This window comes from Neopsephotus bourkii, unplaced genomic scaffold (assembly GCF_033783945.1).
Source record: "Neopsephotus bourkii isolate Nb327-2 ecotype Australia unplaced genomic scaffold, CSIRO-AGI_Nbou_v1 NB_1638, whole genome shotgun sequence".
NCBI classification, from domain to species: Eukaryota; Metazoa; Chordata; class Aves; order Psittaciformes; family Psittacidae; genus Neopsephotus; species Neopsephotus bourkii.
Genome location: NW_026902113.1, coordinates 28,214 through 47,374, shown reverse-complemented (window position 1 = coordinate 47,374; position 19,161 = coordinate 28,214). Strand labels below are relative to the sequence as shown.

General features: G+C 42.0%; 1 protein-coding gene across 2 annotated transcripts; it reads left to right on the top strand.

Annotated features, from left to right (window-relative positions):
* The first annotated feature begins 434 nt into the window (after positions 1-434).
* On the top strand, positions 435-17,773 carry CWC15 (CWC15 spliceosome associated protein homolog). Of its 2 annotated transcripts, none has more exons than XM_061374362.1 (7): positions 435-564; positions 2,855-2,993; positions 4,974-5,086; positions 6,000-6,091; positions 6,865-6,975; positions 15,612-15,730; positions 16,459-17,773. In XM_061374362.1, the coding sequence occupies exons 2-7, from the start codon at positions 2,863-2,865 to the stop codon at positions 16,586-16,588; spliced, it is 696 nt and encodes a 231-aa protein (XP_061230346.1). In that variant the 5' UTR covers positions 435-564; positions 2,855-2,862; the 3' UTR covers positions 16,589-17,773. The 2 variants fall into 2 exon arrangements, with proteins under 2 accessions (XP_061230346.1, XP_061230347.1); XM_061374363.1 differs by lacking the exon at positions 435-564 and adding an exon at positions 571-693.
* Positions 17,774-19,161: the final 1,388 nt, after the last annotated feature.

Here is a 19,161-nt window from a genome sequence, read left to right as displayed (position 1 = left end):
CAAGAGAGCTGCATCTTAAGAAGGCGAACCTAATCCCTAAGTGATGCTCATTCAAGCTTTGGCTTCTTTACAGAATTAACAGTGAATATAGACCCCGTAAAGTTCTTTGTAGGAGGATGGGAAGGAAGGAATGTGCTGACTGACAACTGGGCTTAGGCTGGCTTTGCTAATACATGTTACTAGTAATGTGAAGTATTCCCTTCTCCATCTGCCATTGTTCCTATCTTTCCCCATCATCCCTACAAGACATAGGCACAGGTCTGCCCAGAGAAGCTGTGGCTGCCCCATCCCTGGCAGTGTTCAGGGCCAGGTTGGACGAGGTCTGCAGCAACCTGCTCTAGTGGAAGGTGTCCCTGCCCGTGGCAGGGGGTTGGAACTGGATGAGTTTTAAAGTCCCTTCCAACCCAGACCAGTCTGGGATTCTATGAGGAAAAGGAGAAAGAGGAGGAGGCTGCCATTGCTCCCCAGGCAGCACCACTGCTCCAGCCCCACTTCCGCCTCGGTAGCCATCATGGCGGACACGATAGCCTTCCTCAGGTGACAGTCCCGCCAGCCCTCTCTATGGTAAGTCCTCCTCCGGCGGAGGCTTCCGTCACGTTACGTCTGGTCCCCGCGCGGTGCATTGCGGGTGTTTGGCGGAATGATGGTGGTGGCGTAGGGCCTGGTCAGCGCGAGGTGGGAGAGGGTCGCTGTGTGAGTACCTGGGCAGGCGGCGGGCGGGCGGACGAGGGGCAGGGTACCTGCGGGGAAACAGGGCGGCTTTGGGGCACGGAGTGTTGGGGGGCTGCGGCAGGGTCGCGGGGCTGAGGCAGGACAGGGCCCTTGGGTGGATGAGGGGCAGCGTTTCTGAGGAGAGCCGGGAGGGTGGCGGGGTCGGTCAGGAGGTGAAGGGGCCGCCGGCGGGCGCTGTCTCTCGGCCCGGACTGCCCGTGAAGGCGGTCGGGAGGGTCTGGCTGTGGGCAGTTCAGCTCCAGGCCGAGCCCGGGCACTGTGTCGGGTGTTAACCCCAGCGTGACCGGTCCTGTCTCAGTGTAGCGCTATCCAGGATTCTGCAGGGCTGAGTTTCTGCAACCCGAGAGGCTGGTGACGGTCCCTGAGTGGTTTCAGGTCGAGTTTGAGTCCTTTAAAGCCGTGCCGAATACAAACTGATCTAAGAAAAGCAGGGACAGTTTCTGGAGGATTTCTTAATGCTTCATGCAGTTATGCAGCAACATTGGATCTGGCTCTTCACCTGAATTCGTGGATCCCCGGGTTGCATCTAATTAGCAGGGATAATTCTGAGAGCAAGTGGCTTTCTTGGATCGGAGGGCTGCAGAGCTGAAGTGTCTTGCTGAGCCCCAGCTGACTTGGACAGTGCTACTGAAAGATGTCAGTGAGCCAAGGCTGGGTACTGCCTCACTGAGTTCAGTTCTGCCCAATGGGATGTCATTTTGAGCAACAAATTATTTTATCGTTTCAACACTGAAGTCGTGTTTTGTGATCTCATTGAAAGTGAAAAAAATAACCAGCAGTGGAAGCAGAGCATTAATAACTTTTATTTGTGTATCACAAAAGCATATGAAGCAATAGCATGTTTTCTTTGCTTTTTAACATTCTTTAGTATGTTCTTTTGTCATACATGCATACATCTGCAGATGCGTCTCTCGTGTCTTGTCTTCAGTCTGTGGCTAATGGATGTGTGTGTCTTTGTGAAGCAGAAACGAGCATAGTTTCAGATAGTAGATTTAAGATGGCACTGGTTCATCATGTTGAGTTTTTTGGCATTGGTTAAACATCTTAAACCCCTCATCTTAACATCTTAAACATCTTAAAACTGAGGCCCCCAGTGACATGGTTTAGTGGTGGTCTTGGCAGTCCTGAGGTAATGGTTGGACTTGATGATCTTAAAGGTCTTTTCCAACCTAGTTAATTCTATGGTTCTTGGCACAGTGGTTTGGGGTTGCAAGGGTCCCCATCCCCCGTGTGCAGCACTGAATGCAGTACATGCTGATGGGCTGTTTGTGTGGCTGAGGCCGATGGAGTCTGTTCCAGTCCTTTGCCACACAAGAATCGATAGTAACGATTTTGGGTAGGGAATTTTTTAGGACATGCTGGTGGTGTACAAGTTCCTGCAGGTTCTTTGTGAGAACTGGTGAAAACTCTTGTGTTTGTCTGAACTTTTGTAATTGCACTTGGCTTACTAAAGGGTAAAGCTTTGTGCTACCAGGGAGACACTGACAGCAGCCCTTCAGAAGGTTTTGCTGGCCAGCTGGAGCTCTGTGCAGGTTGCTCCCAAAGGATTGTGCTGCAGCACTAGTGAGAGTGCTGTGCCTGGAACTACAGAGCTGAACAAGGGCTGGAGCATTCAAGTTGCATGATCTTCATCAGTTATTTAGTTGTCAACACCATCCCTGGCATGCTGTGCTGTATGTCAGCCTGCATTTCTTATTATGATACCTAGATATGGTTTGGGGAATAAGTAAGGAGTCATTCCTAGGAGCCTGTTATTTTTGGCTGTCATATTTCAGGAGGGGAAAGAGTTTAGTTACAAGACTGTACTGCTGTCTTAAGGACAGGAGACCATCTCCTGGACAGTTCTATTTACTTTACAGACATAGCTTCATATTCTTGTTAGAGTCTGTGTATCCTCTTTCAAGCATGTTGGGAAAGACTTTACTTTGAAAATCTGCATAGATTCTGACAATTCTATCAATAAAAAGCTCCTTAAATGTCAAGGATTGTGAGCCAAGTGGTAGCTGGTATTCTGTAGTGGGACTTGTCATAACTTCAGTAATTCCAGGAACAGAGTAGCTCTCAGTGGAAGTCTTTCAATGTACGTTCTAGTAACACCTGGCTTTATCCCTTCATTCTGTAGTAGTTAAAATGACGACAGCAGCGAGGCCGACATTTGAACCTGCAAGAGGAGGAAGAGGAAAAGGTGAAGGAGACTTAAGTCAGCTATCCAAACAGTATTCCAGCAGAGACCTTCCTTCTCATACTAAAATCAAATACAGGTTAGTATTGGGTTTTTTAGTCTTACAGCAAAATAGGCTGGGAATTTTCACAGTAGATGTTGATGTGCTTGAACAGACACTGGAGACTGTGTGGCAGTGTTGAGTGAGAGGGCTGAAAGTGTAAGTCTTAGAAGCAGACTTAGGAGAGGTTTAATTTTGGTGATATTTATTACTGCTTATGAACATGGTGTTAGAAGAAGGTGAGCTTTGGACACCAAACATTTTGGGCAGTGGAGTAGAAGAAAGTTGTCATTGGGACTGAGCCACAGAGGGCTCAATGGGCAAGATGGGATAAGAGGAGCAAAGTTGAGCATATCTTTAAAGTAAGGTAAAGCCATATCATGTATTTGGCATTGACCACTTGAGAAGAGCATTAGGAGGAGACAGGGAAATCACGGAATAACACTTGGGCAATAGCACATATTGGAAGAGCTGATGTTAAACACTGCAGGTGCTGGGAGAGGAAGTGGATTTAATCAGTGAGAAAGATAACGGGATACTAGGAATATTTTCCTCTCTTTGAAATGCGTAATAAATCTTTGTTATCCTTTTGAAAGATTAAGTGAAAACTGGAGTCAGTGTGATACGATGCCTAGAATTTAAATTGTGTCAGCCTAAAAATGTTCTTTTTATCTAACCGATGTTACTCTTGTCAGTGAAATTACTGCAGAGGTTTTATGTTTGCACTTTTTTGTCCAGATACTTACCCTTTCACCTCTTCCCTCCTGCCCCTTTGGTTTTTAGGAACATCTATGGATAAGGGAGTTGGAGTGTTTTGAAGAATACCAAAATCAGCAGCACAAAAAGTGTTCTCACATGCATTTTGTTGTTATGGGAAACATTTCTGTGGGTTTCTTTCTTTAAATAAAAGTGGGGTTGGGGCACGGGTCTGTTGTTTGAATGAAGTGTGCGGGGACAAACATGTACAGGAATATACAATGTATGTTTTAACAAGTATCTCCCTGTGTGTGAGAGAGGTGGAGGGGCCATTAAGTGTCTTCTGGTCTTTCTTCCAAATACCTCATACAGTGTGGTCTTTGTTAAATTGCCAGGACTGCATCATTGCAAGAGAAGTTCAGTGTTTTAGTCCCACTCAAGTTCAGAGTTTGGAGGGATTTTTCAGCTATATTAGGGATTCCAAGTCCATGTTTTTAATTACACAAGCAAACTAAATACTTCATTATAAAGACAGGCTGTGCACACTGTTTATTTATAATGGCTCGTGCCTGTGTTTCTTCCAGGCACTCCTACTTCCAGCACTGAGTTCACAGAAAGGTGAAAGGAATTGCTGCTTTTTTTTTATTCATTAGCTCTTTTCAAGATTGCAACAAAAATTCAGTGCTCTCTAGGTGGAACTTTGTGCGACTCAAATATAAATAGTCTGTTGCTTTTGGCCAATGTTTATTATAGAAAAAGGGGAGAAACACGTATTCACAATATGTTTCACCAAAACTAGCGTTTTGCCTGTTCTCCCAGCTCTTGTTTTTAATGGTCATGGGAGATTATCTGTCTCTCAGAGGGGAAAAGTTTATGAAAGGTATGTTCTAGTCTTGGTCTTACCTGTAAGCTTTAGAGACTGGGCTTGCAGCGGCAACTTCGATAAAACAGTGAGGGAAGTTGACCATGATTCTCGTGGATGTCTCCTAGGACACTCATTTTGGACTGCTGGGGAACAGGAGATTTAGCCATAGCTACAAAAAGTAGATGTAGTCATCCTGCTTTTGTAGGAATTTACGTAGGGTCTTTTAATTTGAGAGCCACTGAAAGTATCGTATGTGTGGCATAGCATGTCTGTGTGTGTAATGCATACAGAAAAGAAGACTGATGAAGAGTGAATAAACAAGCATGTCTGCATGGTACCCAGTTCTTACTCTCTGTACATACTTGTTCACCCAAGGATTTATATGCCTCCATGAAAAAATTGCTCTCAGCTGCAAACTGTCAACTTCAGCTTTTTCCTCCGCTCTTGTGTTGTTGTAGACAGGCCACTCAGGATGCTCCTGAGGAGGTGCGTAACCGGGATTTCAGAAGGGAGCTGGAGGAGAGAGAACGCGTTGCTGCAAGAGAGAAGAACAGAGACAGGCAAACCAGAGGTAAAAACAAAGAAACAAACATCCTAATATCTTTTTGTGGCATTGCTCTTCCACAAAACCTGGTAAGAAGTTTGCATGTTGCAGACGGCATGTCATGAGAGTAGAATCTGGGGTATTGGTCTGATAGTTCAGAGCTGCTGACCTGAAAGGGAATGTCCGCTGGCTTTCCTCTTGGCTTTGTGCTGTCAGAAATCCAGGCCAGCAGTAGGAGAGCACAGGCTATCCTGCAGGCCAGCTGATACAGTGTGAGTGTAATGAATTGGCAACAAGTCTGAACAGCTAATAGAGGGCTCTTTTCTGTGCTTGGACAAGTGAGACAGGAAGGAGAGGGAGAATGACTCATCTTCTAGTGTTACAGCACTAGTGTAACAATAAATCTGTTTTTGAACTGTGGAATTCTGTTCAGATAAGGTGAAGTGATAATTAAAATGAAAACCTGAGGGGTTTGTTTTGATAAATACTCATTTTTAGTATTTTTAGTATTAAGCTTGACAGAATTTACGTACTTCAGGTTTAGGTGTGGTGGTATAGTGGGGCTTTCAAATTCACAGATGAAAGCAGATGTGGTTTGGACCATACTAGACAACAGTAATGCTCAATGGGAACCTTACAATTGGATATGTAGAATAAGGATACTTGTGCACAGGTTTTTCTTCTGCTGTTCTTTCTTTGTGAAATAATAACTTCAGAAAACTTCTAGAGGCCTAGATGGAAGTTTGGGCATGTTTCTGGTTCCCTTGAGCAGAGGCAGGGAGGAACTGGGCATGGTGTTAAGAAGTGAGGAAGAAGTGTAAGCTTGTATCTCTTACTCTTAAACAAGACAATCTGTGAAGATTTTTGCTTTCTGACATTTGATTCTGTTAAATGGAATGACTTAGTCATTTTTTGTTGTTTTTTAAATCTTATGCCATAGAACACACAACATCATCATCTTCTGTGTCTAAGAAGCCTCGGCTAGACCAGATTCCAGCAGCAAATCTTGATGCAGATGATCCCCTTACTGATGTATGTATCTTTTTTCTGTCTTTCCTTTTTTAGTGTCATGCATTCAGGATTTGCTGTTAATAGAAATGTGTTTTTAGGTTTGCTAAAGATTTAAGACAGATTCCAACAGATCTTCATTGTAGGATTGCTTTACTTTGGTGGAAGTCCAGAGTGGTTTGGAGGATTCTGGTCCATAGTCTAATGTTATTCTTGGAAAGGACACAAAAATTAGGGAACTGAAAATACCACTTGAAGTATGGAGCATGGGAGGCTTTTTACACTTCAGTCAGCTACTGGGTTAGTTAGAATTCGCCAAGGTAGAACTGTTGAGACACACTGACTGTATGGGCAGTGGATTCTTGCTCCTGGCTCCTCTTCTCCTGCTAACGTCTAGAAGTTCAGTCTGGGGTTTGACAGTGCAGGGGTTTTTTAATCCTCTTATATTTGGTCCTGTCAATATTGGACAGGGTATTCAGGCACACTGTTATAATGACTTAAATTGCAATGATTGGAGAGTGATTTGGGGCAGCCATGTTCTAGAATCTATTAGCTACTTAGCATTTGAATTGTAAAAGCTTTAACTGCAGTCATCCAAAAACCACAAACATGTTTTTGTCTTGACTTTACTGTACAAGAGCAAATAAACCATTTGTATTGTGTTTGCTGCTGCTACAAGCACCCAAGTACTTCAGAAATCAGCCATTAGCAAATTGCAACCTTAGATGGGCAGACCGTGGCTATTTCTATTTAATGAAATGAACAAGCAGCTTCTTGTTTCCATTTATTGTTCTTAGGAAGATGATGAAGATGAGGAGTTGGAAGACAGCGATGATGATGACACTGCAGCTCTTCTGGCTGAACTGGAAAAAATCAAGAAAGAACGAGCTGAGGAACAGGCTCGAAAGGTAAAATCTCACCCATTAAAAAGCGTCTGCTTTTTGCAGACTGGTGTTTGTTACAACTGGTGTGCCTTAAGTACTTGGGATGAGTGAGAACTGGTAAAATGTAAGTGTCCTTCAAAACTCTTCTCAGATATATGATGAATTTGTTTTTTTGTCTAATAATTGGTGTCAAGATTACTTTTTCCTTTAATGGACATCCTGTGGTTAGAGATTGTTTCCCCATGAACGGGATCAAGTCCTATGCTATTGGCTCCCCACCTCCTTGGTGTAAGAGAGATTGTTGGGATGGAGTGCATAAGCAAAATCTCTGATGGTTGAATGGACTTCTAGGGACTGCTTGTGCGTATAGTCTGTGTTGCCAAGGTGATCAGGATTTAGGATGAACTGTACTGGCTCTAACATTGTATTACAGCAGAATTTAGAGCCCAGGTGTTTCATCTGCAGTACTGAAATGCTCTGCCTCTGGTGGTGCCGCAGCAGTTGTGGGTATGTGCAGGATTCCCTCTTCCACTTTTAGTAGGCACTTTCATTTTCATAGTAGGGCTTAAATAGTTTTAGTGCTTTTGAAATATGTTGCATGCTTCAGTTGGAGTAGTTTTGTGTGTTTGGAACAGGCTGCCCAGGGCAGTAATAGAATCACCATCCCTGGAAGTGTTCAGAAACCATGTAGATGAGGCCCTTAGTGGTATGGTTTAGTGGTGGCCTTGACAGTCCTGAGGTAGTGATTGGACTTGATGATATTAGATGTCCTATCCATCCTAGCTGATTCTATGATTAGTGTAAAAAAAACAAAACAAAAACTCCAGAGCAAATGAACACACCCCCCACATCCCCCAAACTAGCCACCTGTCATGTTTGTATAGGGTAATCTGAGATGTTTTTAGAGCATGCTAAATAAACATATTAAATGTTGATCAAGAGGCTAATCAAAGGGTGCTGTGACAACTTTGATGTCTCTGAACTGTTTGTAGCCTTTCCTCTGGATTAATACACAAACTTTTATAGTTTAATGGTTTTGAAGAATGCTCTTCAGAAGAGTGAGCTGGCAGTGAACAGGGCACAGCATCTAGCAGCCACTAGGAAAGCCAGCAGGGAATAATGTTTTAACTGCACTAGGCAGCAATGGAGTGCTTGCTTAATCCAGGTTAATACAGAAATCTACCTTTAGAATCAGCAGGGTCAGCAAAACCACTGAGCTCTGTGCAGAGTTTGAAGCAGTTTTGGAATGAAGTACTTTGGAAGAGTAAAAGCTTCTATACTGTGCTGCTTCAGTGCAGAAATGTTGCTGTAGAAGGCTGTTGATACCCGATTCTCTGTCTGGCTTGTGAGGGGTCTTTTACATTGGAGTGTGTCTGAAAGCATCTCTCATCTCTATACTGAGGCATTTGAAGTACATCACATAGTAATTAAATTGTATTCTGCAATAATAACATGGTAAAAATGACTGAAAAACACTGGCAACAGTTATTCCAGGTGTTCTTGTGTGAAATGTACTTACAAATTAAGGGTAGCAATGTCTGGGAAAGACTTCGACTTCAGCTGTTCTGAACAGCGCATAAAATGAAAGCTTAGATCAGCAGGGGGTTTTTACTTTGCCCGGTAGTTGTAATTGCTCATCTGGATTGAAGAGCATAACTTGTCACATTTCACTATAGAAAACTTGCATTATAAAAAGTATGGCAGTAAATTGCAGCACAGACCAAATGCATGCTTCTCTGTTCCTGTGGAGAACGCAGGAATGTTACCATCTCTAGGATGTTTTGTCACTAGAGGGTGCTAAAAGCTATGAAGTATTTAGTGTAGCACTTGGTTTATTTTGCTGTCTCTTAGCTGGTACTGTTTTTTACCTTCATGGATGTTCTCCTTCCCATAGACACAGGGTTTATCATATCCAATGCTATGTGCATACTGAATACACACACACTTATCTGAAACTAATGTTTGTTTCTTCCTAACAAATAGTGTTAGTTATTTACTTGCAGTAGTGAATACTATTGTACACTCATTGTATGTTCTGTTCATCCTGAGACTGGTTGTTGGCACATAGGCTCTCTTAAAAATTGACATCTTCAGTAAATAGTGATTGCTCTGCAGGTACTTGGGATTTTATTTTCTTGTGGGTTTTTTCATGTTGTTTATGTTTTGCAAACCATAATTTAAACCCAGTTTTGTAAGTAACTCTATATTAGTCGTGCAGCTGACTTCAGGATAACATCTTATGTAAAGTCTTAATTGTGTAGTTGCTGTTAGTCCTGATCCATGTACAGGGATGGTTTATATGCTGAAACTCTGCTGCCCATAGTAGACAGAGTGGGACAGCGACGGGAAACTGCAGGATGGTGAGTGCCTGTTCACTCATCATTCTCAAATCTCTTTGTTATACAGACAGATTAATGTGTCTCTGCATCTTCCTGGAACGTGCCAGGGTTGTAAAAAGATACAGTGGGTAAAATATAGTAATATATCCTAAATTTGGGTAAAATGCAGGTTTTTCCCTGATAGTTATTTTGATTTATTAAAATGCTGGTCCAGTAATTTCTGAGACTTCTTTTAAAGTAAGCTGTATCTTTGTTAACTGTTTTCCATCATCACTTTGGTGTCCAGTATTTAAGTTGCTGTGAAAGGAAGGCTCCTTTTCAAATGTATCGCTGGGGAGACAGCAGTTAAAAGATGAGAAACTGCTTTTTTTCAGCTCATCATGCCCTCTGTTAATTTCCCTTCTGTGGTAATACCAATTTCCATAAAAATCCTCTAAACCTAATTTTGACAAGGATTAGAATTAAGAAGCTCTAACTTCCTTCACTCTGATAACTTCCCTGTAATCTGTGTCACAAATAGTTTGTCAACCAAATAAGCAAGCCCTGTCAAGGCTTGTTAACATCTCAAAATGCTTAAATTCCCTTGAATTCTGTAGAAGCATTAAATAAATGCTACACATGTTTTTAAAACCTGATTGAGTTGGGGAGCCTTCCTGACTTTTCTCCAGCTCTCCACAGTTTTAATCTCTCAGGTTGTTTCTAGTAGACACTAAGCTGACCAGAACATTTTAGAGTTGAAAGCCATTTCTGTGCCAATTCTGAGTCTGTCTAAAACTCTACAAGCACAGGTCTGTTCTGTGTGTGTGTGAAGTATCCATGGATAGCATTTCAATATTCCAAATCCAGAATTACAGTGCTCTTGATTTTCAGTTTTTGAGCACTTCCTTAAAAGGTAAATGTAAATAATTAAAACCAAACCTCAAACCAGGGAGCAGCTGAATGTGCAGTTCCAGCAAAGCTATTTTAACATCCAGTCATTTTATGCTTATCTGAGAACAGACTGAAAGTTGTTGGCTTGGATTGAACAGTTTTATTTCAATAGGTGTTTATCAGTCACAGAACCATAGAATAGTTTGGGTTGGAAAGGACCGTAAGATCATCTAGTTCCAACACCCCTGCCATGGGCAGGGACAATTCACACCAGAAATGTCATCCAAGGCTCCGTCCAACCTGGCCTTGAACACTGCCAGGAAGGGGGCATTTGTTGCTTCTTTGGGCAATCTGTTCCAGTGGCTCACCACCCTCTATAACTGAATACATCACTTTACCAATGGCCAAGACAGAACTTAGCTGTGTCCTGTGTTTTAGCCGTGTCACAGACTTCACACAAAACATTAGAAGGTGGATCTTGATAGACACTAACCTTAAATTTTAAGGGTCTTGATTAAAATTGATGATGAAAAAATAATTTCAGTAAAGAGGCAAAAGCAGAGTATTTTTCTTCATTAAATGTTAGAGACATGCTCACAATACTTTTTCTTTCCAAGATCTGACGATAACGTCCCCTCCCTTGTGAGCAAAATGACAACAAATCTGTATATAGACACCACAGTTTGGATTACTCTGTGCTCTTGAGGTTTCAATCAGTTGTGTGAATCGCTGTATTACATAGATAGGAATTTGCATTGGATTAAATAACTGGGTTGAAACTTGCTTCATTCCCTGCTGCTAAAGACAGTGCTGTCATAGTTTGTCATTCACAAATTAGCATTTAAATAAGGTTATGTGATTCTTTATTTTTTTTCAGCCTTCAATGAAATGTGGGTATTTCAGATTTTCATTCAGCTACTTCACATCCCTAAAAACCAAGCAGGATAACTACAATACAACAGAGCCATTTCAGGAATTTCAGCACTTTCTGTAAAAGTAATCTTGCTATGTGCTCAGGGTAGGAGCTATACTAAAAAAAAATAACCATGGTAACAGCAATGTTCCTTTTTCCTTTGTGGTCAGAAACAAATAAATATGCCAAGGGACTGTTACTCTTACAGCAAGATAAAGAATAATTGTTCAGTTAAGGGTAATACAGTTTTGTCCTCCTTTTTTCTTCCCCCAGCTGTGATGCCACATGGTAAGTTCGGTTGTACAATGACACTTGCTGTGAGATCCATTCACAGGGCAGCGTCTCCATCTGCTTTCTCGGCATATGGGACTCTCTGCCAGTCCAGTCTCATTCCCAGCACCATAATATTATTCTTCTGTTGCCTCTGTCTTAGCACAGTGGTTACAACATGGTTGCCATCCAGTTCATCTCTGTAGGTAGCTGGTGCAGCATGCTGCCACTGAGAAGCACAGCGCTGCTGTCTGTAGTGAGGGAACCATCTAGAGCAGCATTTTTGTGAACATGGCTTAGGAAAAGAGTTGGATACCTCTTGCTGAATGGAGAGGCAAAGAGGCATTACTTTAGAAGGGGTGAAGTGAATATACATATAATTTTTCCCCGTAGGCTTTTCTTGTGTTGTGGGTTTGTTGTAGCCATAGTGTTTCAGCTTAATAAGCCTTTGTTCCACCACACAAAAGAACAACGTAGGCTTTGGAGCAACCAGAGCCTCTTACTCTGTGAACAGCTGCACTTGATGGTGCCTCAGAGGTGTGAAGCTCAGACAGCTATGAAGGTTATGTCTGGTCTGTTAGATTTGATACAACCCATGCTGCATTGCCTGGAGCTTTCAGCAGGATCAGCAGTGGAAGATTTATGTGGAAAGTTGTGGAACATAATGAAAACCTCTTTTGGCTGGAGATGAGGGATTCTGCAGCTCTGGCCAAAATGCATTACTTAGCTTAAGTATAAATGTCAGTTTTACACCACGCCTCATATTTCCTTCATGTCATGCCTTTAAGATACAAAACTTAGTAAATTACCTTGTTTAAAATCTTGGATACGTTCTTTGGGAGTTTTTAGTGAAGCCAAATAATACAAAAAATCTTCAAGACTAATCTTCAGAATCAGTCTTCTTCCTAAAACTTGTAGCAAATACGTTGAAATGTCATCCAGCCTGGAACAGCTCCATCATGGAGTGGTTTGGGTTAGAAGGGACCTTAAAGGTCCTCTGCTTCCAACCTCCCTGCCATGGGCAGGGACTTTGAATGCCTGAATTCCACAGATGAATTATAATGTGTGCTGGGTCTTTGTAATGTGCCTAAACCTGGCACTGCCTTACTCAACAGAGCTGTTCCCTGTTTGCTTTCAGACTTTCATCTGTTGACCGGTAATGACAAAGATAAACTTATGCAGTTTGTTACTACTTCTGCTTGTTCTGCCTCTGCATGTCTGAAAGACAGCAGAGTTCTGGTTTTGAGTAGAGCTGAGAAGCAGCAAAGGATCACACCAAGTGCCAGGGGCTCTGCAGCATCTCGTACTGTGAATATGGAAAATCAATGTTTGAAAATAAGACTGATGTATGTTTTCTCTACCTGTTGTCACTATACAAGAACATCTGACAGCTTCTGCTTGCATTATGTTCATAATCAGTTTTAGTAATTTAGTAGGTGCAAAAGTAAAATGAAATAATTTGAAATTCCCAAGATTGCCCCTACCACTTATTTTAATTATAGTGCAGTTTTTGCTGCCCTCCAGTCCTGTGGAATTGTGGTTAACTTGAGTCAGTGTAGCTTTTTGCTAACAATTAACAGTTTTGGACAGAGCTTAGTTGAGATTGAAGTGCCAAGTTGTTTGGGTTGATGTACAAGTTCCATATCCCAGCTTCCGTGGTGGTGCAGGGGAGGTGCAGTCAGTAGAGCATGGAGCATGGTTGGTGTCCTATGTGTGAGTACTTCAGCATGAGCAGAAAAGCCACCTTGACTCCTTACTGTGTTCTCTAGATCTCTCTGAACCGTATTATATAGATCTCCCTGAGATGTGAGCTCAGCTGCCTACAAACAGATGCAGATGTCTACTTGTAGGTGTCTTAATCTGGAGCTAAATTCTACTCTTAGTCGTATACTACTTGTAAAGTAATGCTTCTTAAAACTGTTATTTCAGTTTTGATTTCCCTTTGTTGTGTTGGGGTTTGTTTTTTTTTTTTGCTTTTTATCACCACGTTTCATCACTTCAGTTTGATAATGAATTTTTTTTTTTTTTTTTGTTACCAGAAAGTGAACTATGTCAGGCTAATTGAGCCTGAAGGATACTGCATGGGCTATGTAAAGCAGATAAAAGAGAGGGACTAGTTTGGGAGCAGCAGGAGAATGACTTGGGGGTGTTGGTTGATGGAAGGCTGGACATGACCTGGCAGTGTGTGCTCACAGCTGAGAAACTGTCCTGGGTTGCATCAGGAGTATGACCAGTAAGACAAGGGAAGGGATTCTGCCTCTACTCTGCTCTTGTGTTAGTCCCCTGCAGTGCTGCATCCAGCTCCGGGGCCCTCAACACAAGAGGGATGTGGAGCTGTTGAAGTAAGTCCAGAGGAGGCCACAAAGATGATCAGAGGACTGGGGCACCTCTGCTGTGGAAACAGGCTGGGAGTTGGGCTTGTTCAGCCTGTATAAGAGAAAGCTCCAAAGAAGTCTTACAGCAGCCTTCTAGTAACTAAAAGGTGCCTGCAAGAAATCTGGAGAGGGACTTTTGACAAGGGCCTGTAGTAATAGGACAGGGCAGAATGGCTCCAAGTTGAAAGAGGGTAGACTGAGATTAGACATTAGGAAAAAAATTCTTCCTTGTGAGGGTGCTGAGGCGCTGGCACAGGGTGCCCAGAGAAGCTGTGGCTGCCCCATCCCTGGCAGTGTTCAAGGTCAGGTTGGACACAGGGGCTTGGAGCGACCTGGTCTAGTGGAAGGTGACCTTGCCTGCCACAGGGATTGGAACTGGATGAGCTTTAAGGTCCCTTCCAACCCAAAGCAGTCTGTAATAAACTGAAGTTCTGCATTTTCAAGCATAGCTTTAAATCCAACATTTGCATTCCAGCTTCAGTTGTTACTACCACCCCAGTAAATAAGCAGAAATATAATACTGCCATCCTAGTGGCAATTAATTGCAGCTGGTTCTGAATTGTATTTGAGAGAAGCAGTGTAATGGTAGGTGTTTTTTCATAACTAAAACTCAGGTAGGCTTTGAAAGGTAAAATCTGTACCAGTGGCCAGGCATCCTCTATGCATGGTATTATGTATGTTAATGTGGTATTGTTCTTAAAAGAGTTGGAATAAAGTTGGGGTGATGGGAATATTTCACATACCTGATCAGTCCAATTGAAAAACATCATAAATTGTAGATAGCTTTAGTAATACATCACTTGGCATTGATTAAATGTTTGGTGCTGGAGAGCTCTGGCTAGCATCAGTGTTCAAGTTTGCACTTAAACCTTGTAACCATTACCATCAAGAAACATGTTTCCTCTTTTGGGATCCCCTCAGCCATGGATTTTATGTCTTTGGGAAAAAAAACACAACTTTGTGATCTCTTTGTCTTTCATTTATATAATTTCTTTTAAGCCATGGTTTTAGTTTCCAGCAGTGCTAATGAGACATCAGTGTATTTTTTAACTAGAGTATGTTCAGACCACACTTAAGCATATAGGAAGTGGGAGACCTAGTTAGTCATCCGAACTTATTCTGGTACTTTCATCAAAGAGCAGCCTTTGCAGTGTATTTGAAAGGTTGTGGAAAAATACATTGATGTAAAATGAATATTACACATTCATTTTGATGTCTGTGAACATTCAAGTCACTAAATATATTAATACAGCTTGGAAGTGTGGGCAGTGAAAGGTACTTTGTGTAGCCTGTAATGCATTGCTTCGCTTACGTGCTTTTGATAGTACAAGGAGATGAAAATTATTCAGTTCCTTAATATTGGAACTCTTAAATAGTCTTATGACTTTCACTGCTCGGTGTCACCTTAGATTTCTCAGTGTTCTTTTTAATTGATCCCTCAGGAAGTTGTAGTTGCAAAACCCAAGCAGATTGCGGAAGATAAAGAAGTTTCAGCATACTGTAAAGTTTCTTCCACCTAATGACTACTGTATAATATACTTTCTTTTCTCATGAGAAAAAAAGAAAAGCTTTTAATCTGTATACAGTTTTTGATGTAATAAATATGTAAATGGTAAAGCTGGAATTGAACTGAATATTTGATGGAACATCAGAGGTAAGCAGAACATAGGAATGTTGCTAGATTGACACTTCATTAGCCATGTTAAGGTCTTTAGGGTATCTCTGCTTCTATCCCTATTTTACTCATATGTTAAGTGTCAAATGCCCTGAGAAGTCTGAGTTAGGAACTAAAGCTCTGTCTGTGTGAGTGTTCACAGCTAAATAGTGTTTCTTTCTACCAACTAGATGAGAAGAGCGGCTTAGAAAAGTAATACATCAATTTCTGGTTCACAGGAACAAGAGCAAAAGGCTGAAGAAGAAAGAATTCGGATGGAGAACATCCTGAGTGGTAACCCACTACTGAACCTTACTGGCCCAGCACAGCCTCAAGCAAACTTCAAAGTGAAGAGGAGGTACTGTGCACCCTGTACTGTGACACCCATCCCCTTGCTCTCTCCTGATACTTCCAGTCAGAAAACATTATCACTGCTGTTGGATTTTATTTCCTGCCTCTGACTTTGTCACAGCAGTGTAATACAGGATCAGGATACTGATGCATGTGGTGATTGTCTTCTGCAGTCCTCTGAACAAATTGTCCTGCTCCTTTTGTTTAAAAGAGAGGGAAAGAGAGATTGAGAATTGTGTTTATCTGACATTGTGCAGGCAAACAGGACTAAAGTAGCAGGACCAGAGTCCCTAAAATAATTTGATGTTGTGCTTCCCTTTAAAATCTGGCTACTTTGGGAGCTTTTATTTATTTTGTGTAGTGTAACTAGAATTAGTGATTAGCAGTAGTTTTCTCAATACAGCTCTTGTTTGCAGGTGTTCCAATGACTTGTGTTCATCAAAAATAGGGCCATTAGACTAAAGGGGTTTTTTTCTGCTCTGCTCAGATGGTCTTTATTTTCTGTAAGATCAAATAACCTTTAATCTGCTGATACTCATCTCGCTTCTAACTGAAGAGCATGTAGGAAATGGCTTGGATTAGAAAAATAGAACTATTTTTTCTCTAAGATCTAATCCTAGTGACTACTTGTTCTATGTACATTTAAATGGGAGGGCCAAGCTTCATTTATGTATTTCTGTAATTTGCACCTCATCTTCATACAAGCTTACTGAGGTTCCAAACTTTTCTTTTCAGATGGGATGATGATGTTGTCTTCAAGAATTGTGCCAAGGGTTTGGATGAATCCAAAAAGGACAAAAGATTCGTGAACGATACTCTGCGATCAGAATTCCACAAAAAATTCATGGAAAAATACATCAAGTAGTACAGTTTTATGTGCAGTGGTACTGAAGGACTCGGAATGTCATGGGTGTTCCCTCCCTTTCCCCCAGAATTCAAGGCCAAATACTTGGTCCTGAATTCCCATATGCGTTTCCAAGATCATCGTCAGCTTCATAGTTCATAATTGCTGTGTATTGAGTTTTTATTCCTGCAGTATGGCTTCCTTTTCAGTTCTAATTAAATCAGTTTGTGTTTCATGAATGTTTTTCTGTTCCCATGCTTTTTACTGTTCACATTACTTTTTGCTAGCTGCCAGGTCAGTGGTAGAGAAAAGCTGGTTTGCAGTAAGTACTGTCAATTGCTTAAATTGCTTTCCAAAGGAACCTGTATTTATAGTGATTCTGGTTTGTAACTTATGCTACTTATGTAAACATCAGTAATATCAAAGATGGGGAGTGGCTGAGTATGATAAGCAGTGTGAACTGAAGAGAGCTGTACTTCCTGCAGCAAACTGGACTTCCTCTGAATAGCTTCTTAGAAAGTTAGTTAATAATCTTCCTTTTTAGTTACTTTTACTCTCAACCAAGTTCCAGTTTGGGGGTAGCTCCAGGTTCTTAACAGTCCTGCTTTCTGGACTTTCCTGGCTCAGCACTTGTGGAGCAGCACCAGGTAATGCTCGGGGGAGGCTTGAGCAGGGGATGCTCTGTGGAACCATTGCAATTTGCCTCCTTAACTGACCCCTGCAGTGCTGGGTCCCTCAGCCACAGCCATGTGGCTGCCTGGTTCAGTGTGCTTCATTACTAAGTGTTGTCAGAAACTTGCGAGTGCTTTTATTAAAGGAGTGATCTCAAGATACCCAAATAGACTTTGTTTGCTTCTTGAATGTCCATTTTAACACTTACTAAGAAGGTATAAAATATGAATGAAAACTATCTTGGTTGTGAAGGGATTATGTTGTTTCTTCTTTTCTGTCATCTTGGTTGCATTTGAAATCACGGCCAAGTGATGCACTGGGTATGAGTCTAATGTTTGCGAAATGTGGTCATTTCCTCTCTACCCAGAAGGCTGCAGCAGCAGAACTCAGATGTGTTTATGTAAAATTCTTGCCCTTTTCCTTGCCTGTGTTATGCTCAGTCTTGTTCACTCGCAGACACCATTTCATACTAATATTATTAGTTTCAAGTTCTTAATTTGAAAATATATCTGGTTTTCTTTTAAAGAGAGTTAATGTAGAGCACAGTGTTTATATTTTTTTTTTCTTTGGGCATGTCACTGGTATCCTTTAAAAGCTTTCATTACCTTTAACTATGTTTTCGTGCTTTCATTAGTGTACTACTGCCAGCAGCTAATACCCGTATTTAATTGGAAGCAAGATTTTCAGTGTGCTTAAGACCATGTGAGCTTCTACAGCTACTAGAGGAATATGTGTTTGTTTCTTCACAGAAACAGAGTGTATTCAGCCTGCAGAAGAGAAGGCTCAGGGGAGACCTTATGACAGTCTTCCAGTACCTAAAGGGGCTGACAAGAAAGCTGGAGAGGGGCTTTTTACAAGGATATGTACTAATAGGACAAGGGGGAATGGCTTTAAACTGAAAAAGGGGAGATTGAGATTAGGTCTTAGGCAGAAGCTCTCCCCTGTGAGGGTGCTGAGGCGCTGGCACAGGGTGCCCAGGGAAGCTGTGGCTGCCCCATCCCTGGCAGTGTTCAAGGCCAGGTCGGACAGGGCTTGGAGCAACCTGCTCTAGTGGAAGGTGTCCCTGCCTGTGGCAGGGGGCTGGAACTGGATGAGCTTTAAGGTGTTCCAACACAAACAATCTGGGATTCTTCTTCAAACTGCCTTGTGATTCTTGGAAGCAGGAAAAGAGGTTTCAGTTCTTGATTTTAAAGCTACTAAAATCTTTACATGTAGGCAGCTTATTTAGAAGGGGAAAGAAGCAAAGAGCTGTGCTTGTCAGGGGCTGGCAGTGGAGAAGCCAGCTACTGCTTCAGGTCTGACCAGCAGCATGGTTGTCACAGCAACGACAAAAATTACACTGCTCTTGCAGCATTACAAGATGTAATCACCGTGCCAAAGCGAGCATACACTTGGAGAGGGGGAGATGTAGCCGAGAGGCCAGTTGAATGCATTCATGGAAATCACAAGTGCATAATGCCATAACAAACTCTTCTTAGAGAAGATAATGCTTGTAAGAATTCAGACAGCTGGGGTTGGACGAGGTCTTCCTTGGACATGCAGGCAGTTGTTCTTCACACCTGCAGAACACCCCTTCCTTAACCTTGCATAATGCATGGGTGTCCTCTGCCTTTCTGATTCTGGAGCAAGAGCCATAGGGACCTTACAGCTCCGGGCTGGAGCTTTATTTCAGGCTTTTTGTGGCATTATTGTTCAGCTCAACTATAGAATTTGCAGATCCTATCTCTGACCTCCCTCTAAAGCTTTTGTATTGTAGCCTCCTGCAGTGTAAGCTGACCCACAGCCTGGGGACTCGGGTGATACACTAACACAATGTGATAATTAAGGCATCTCAAACCTTATCTCTTGGTGGGTTTTGCATCATTAACTACTGAATTGCCTTCACCAGTACTGGAAGGCTAAAGCGCCCTGTGCTTGTTGTC

Bases quoted from the DNA above. Each gene is read 5' to 3' on its own strand.
- CWC15 (XM_061374362.1), top strand. From the start codon at position 2,863: ATGACGACAGCAGCGAGGCCGACATTTGAACCTGCAAGAGGAGGAAGA. The intron at 5,087-5,999 runs GTAAAAACAAAG...CTTATGCCATAG, and splicing joins CAGAGACAGGCAAACCAGAG to AACACACAACATCATCATCT. The intron at 6,976-15,611 runs GTAAAATCTCAC...TCTGGTTCACAG, and splicing joins CTGAGGAACAGGCTCGAAAG to GAACAAGAGCAAAAGGCTGA.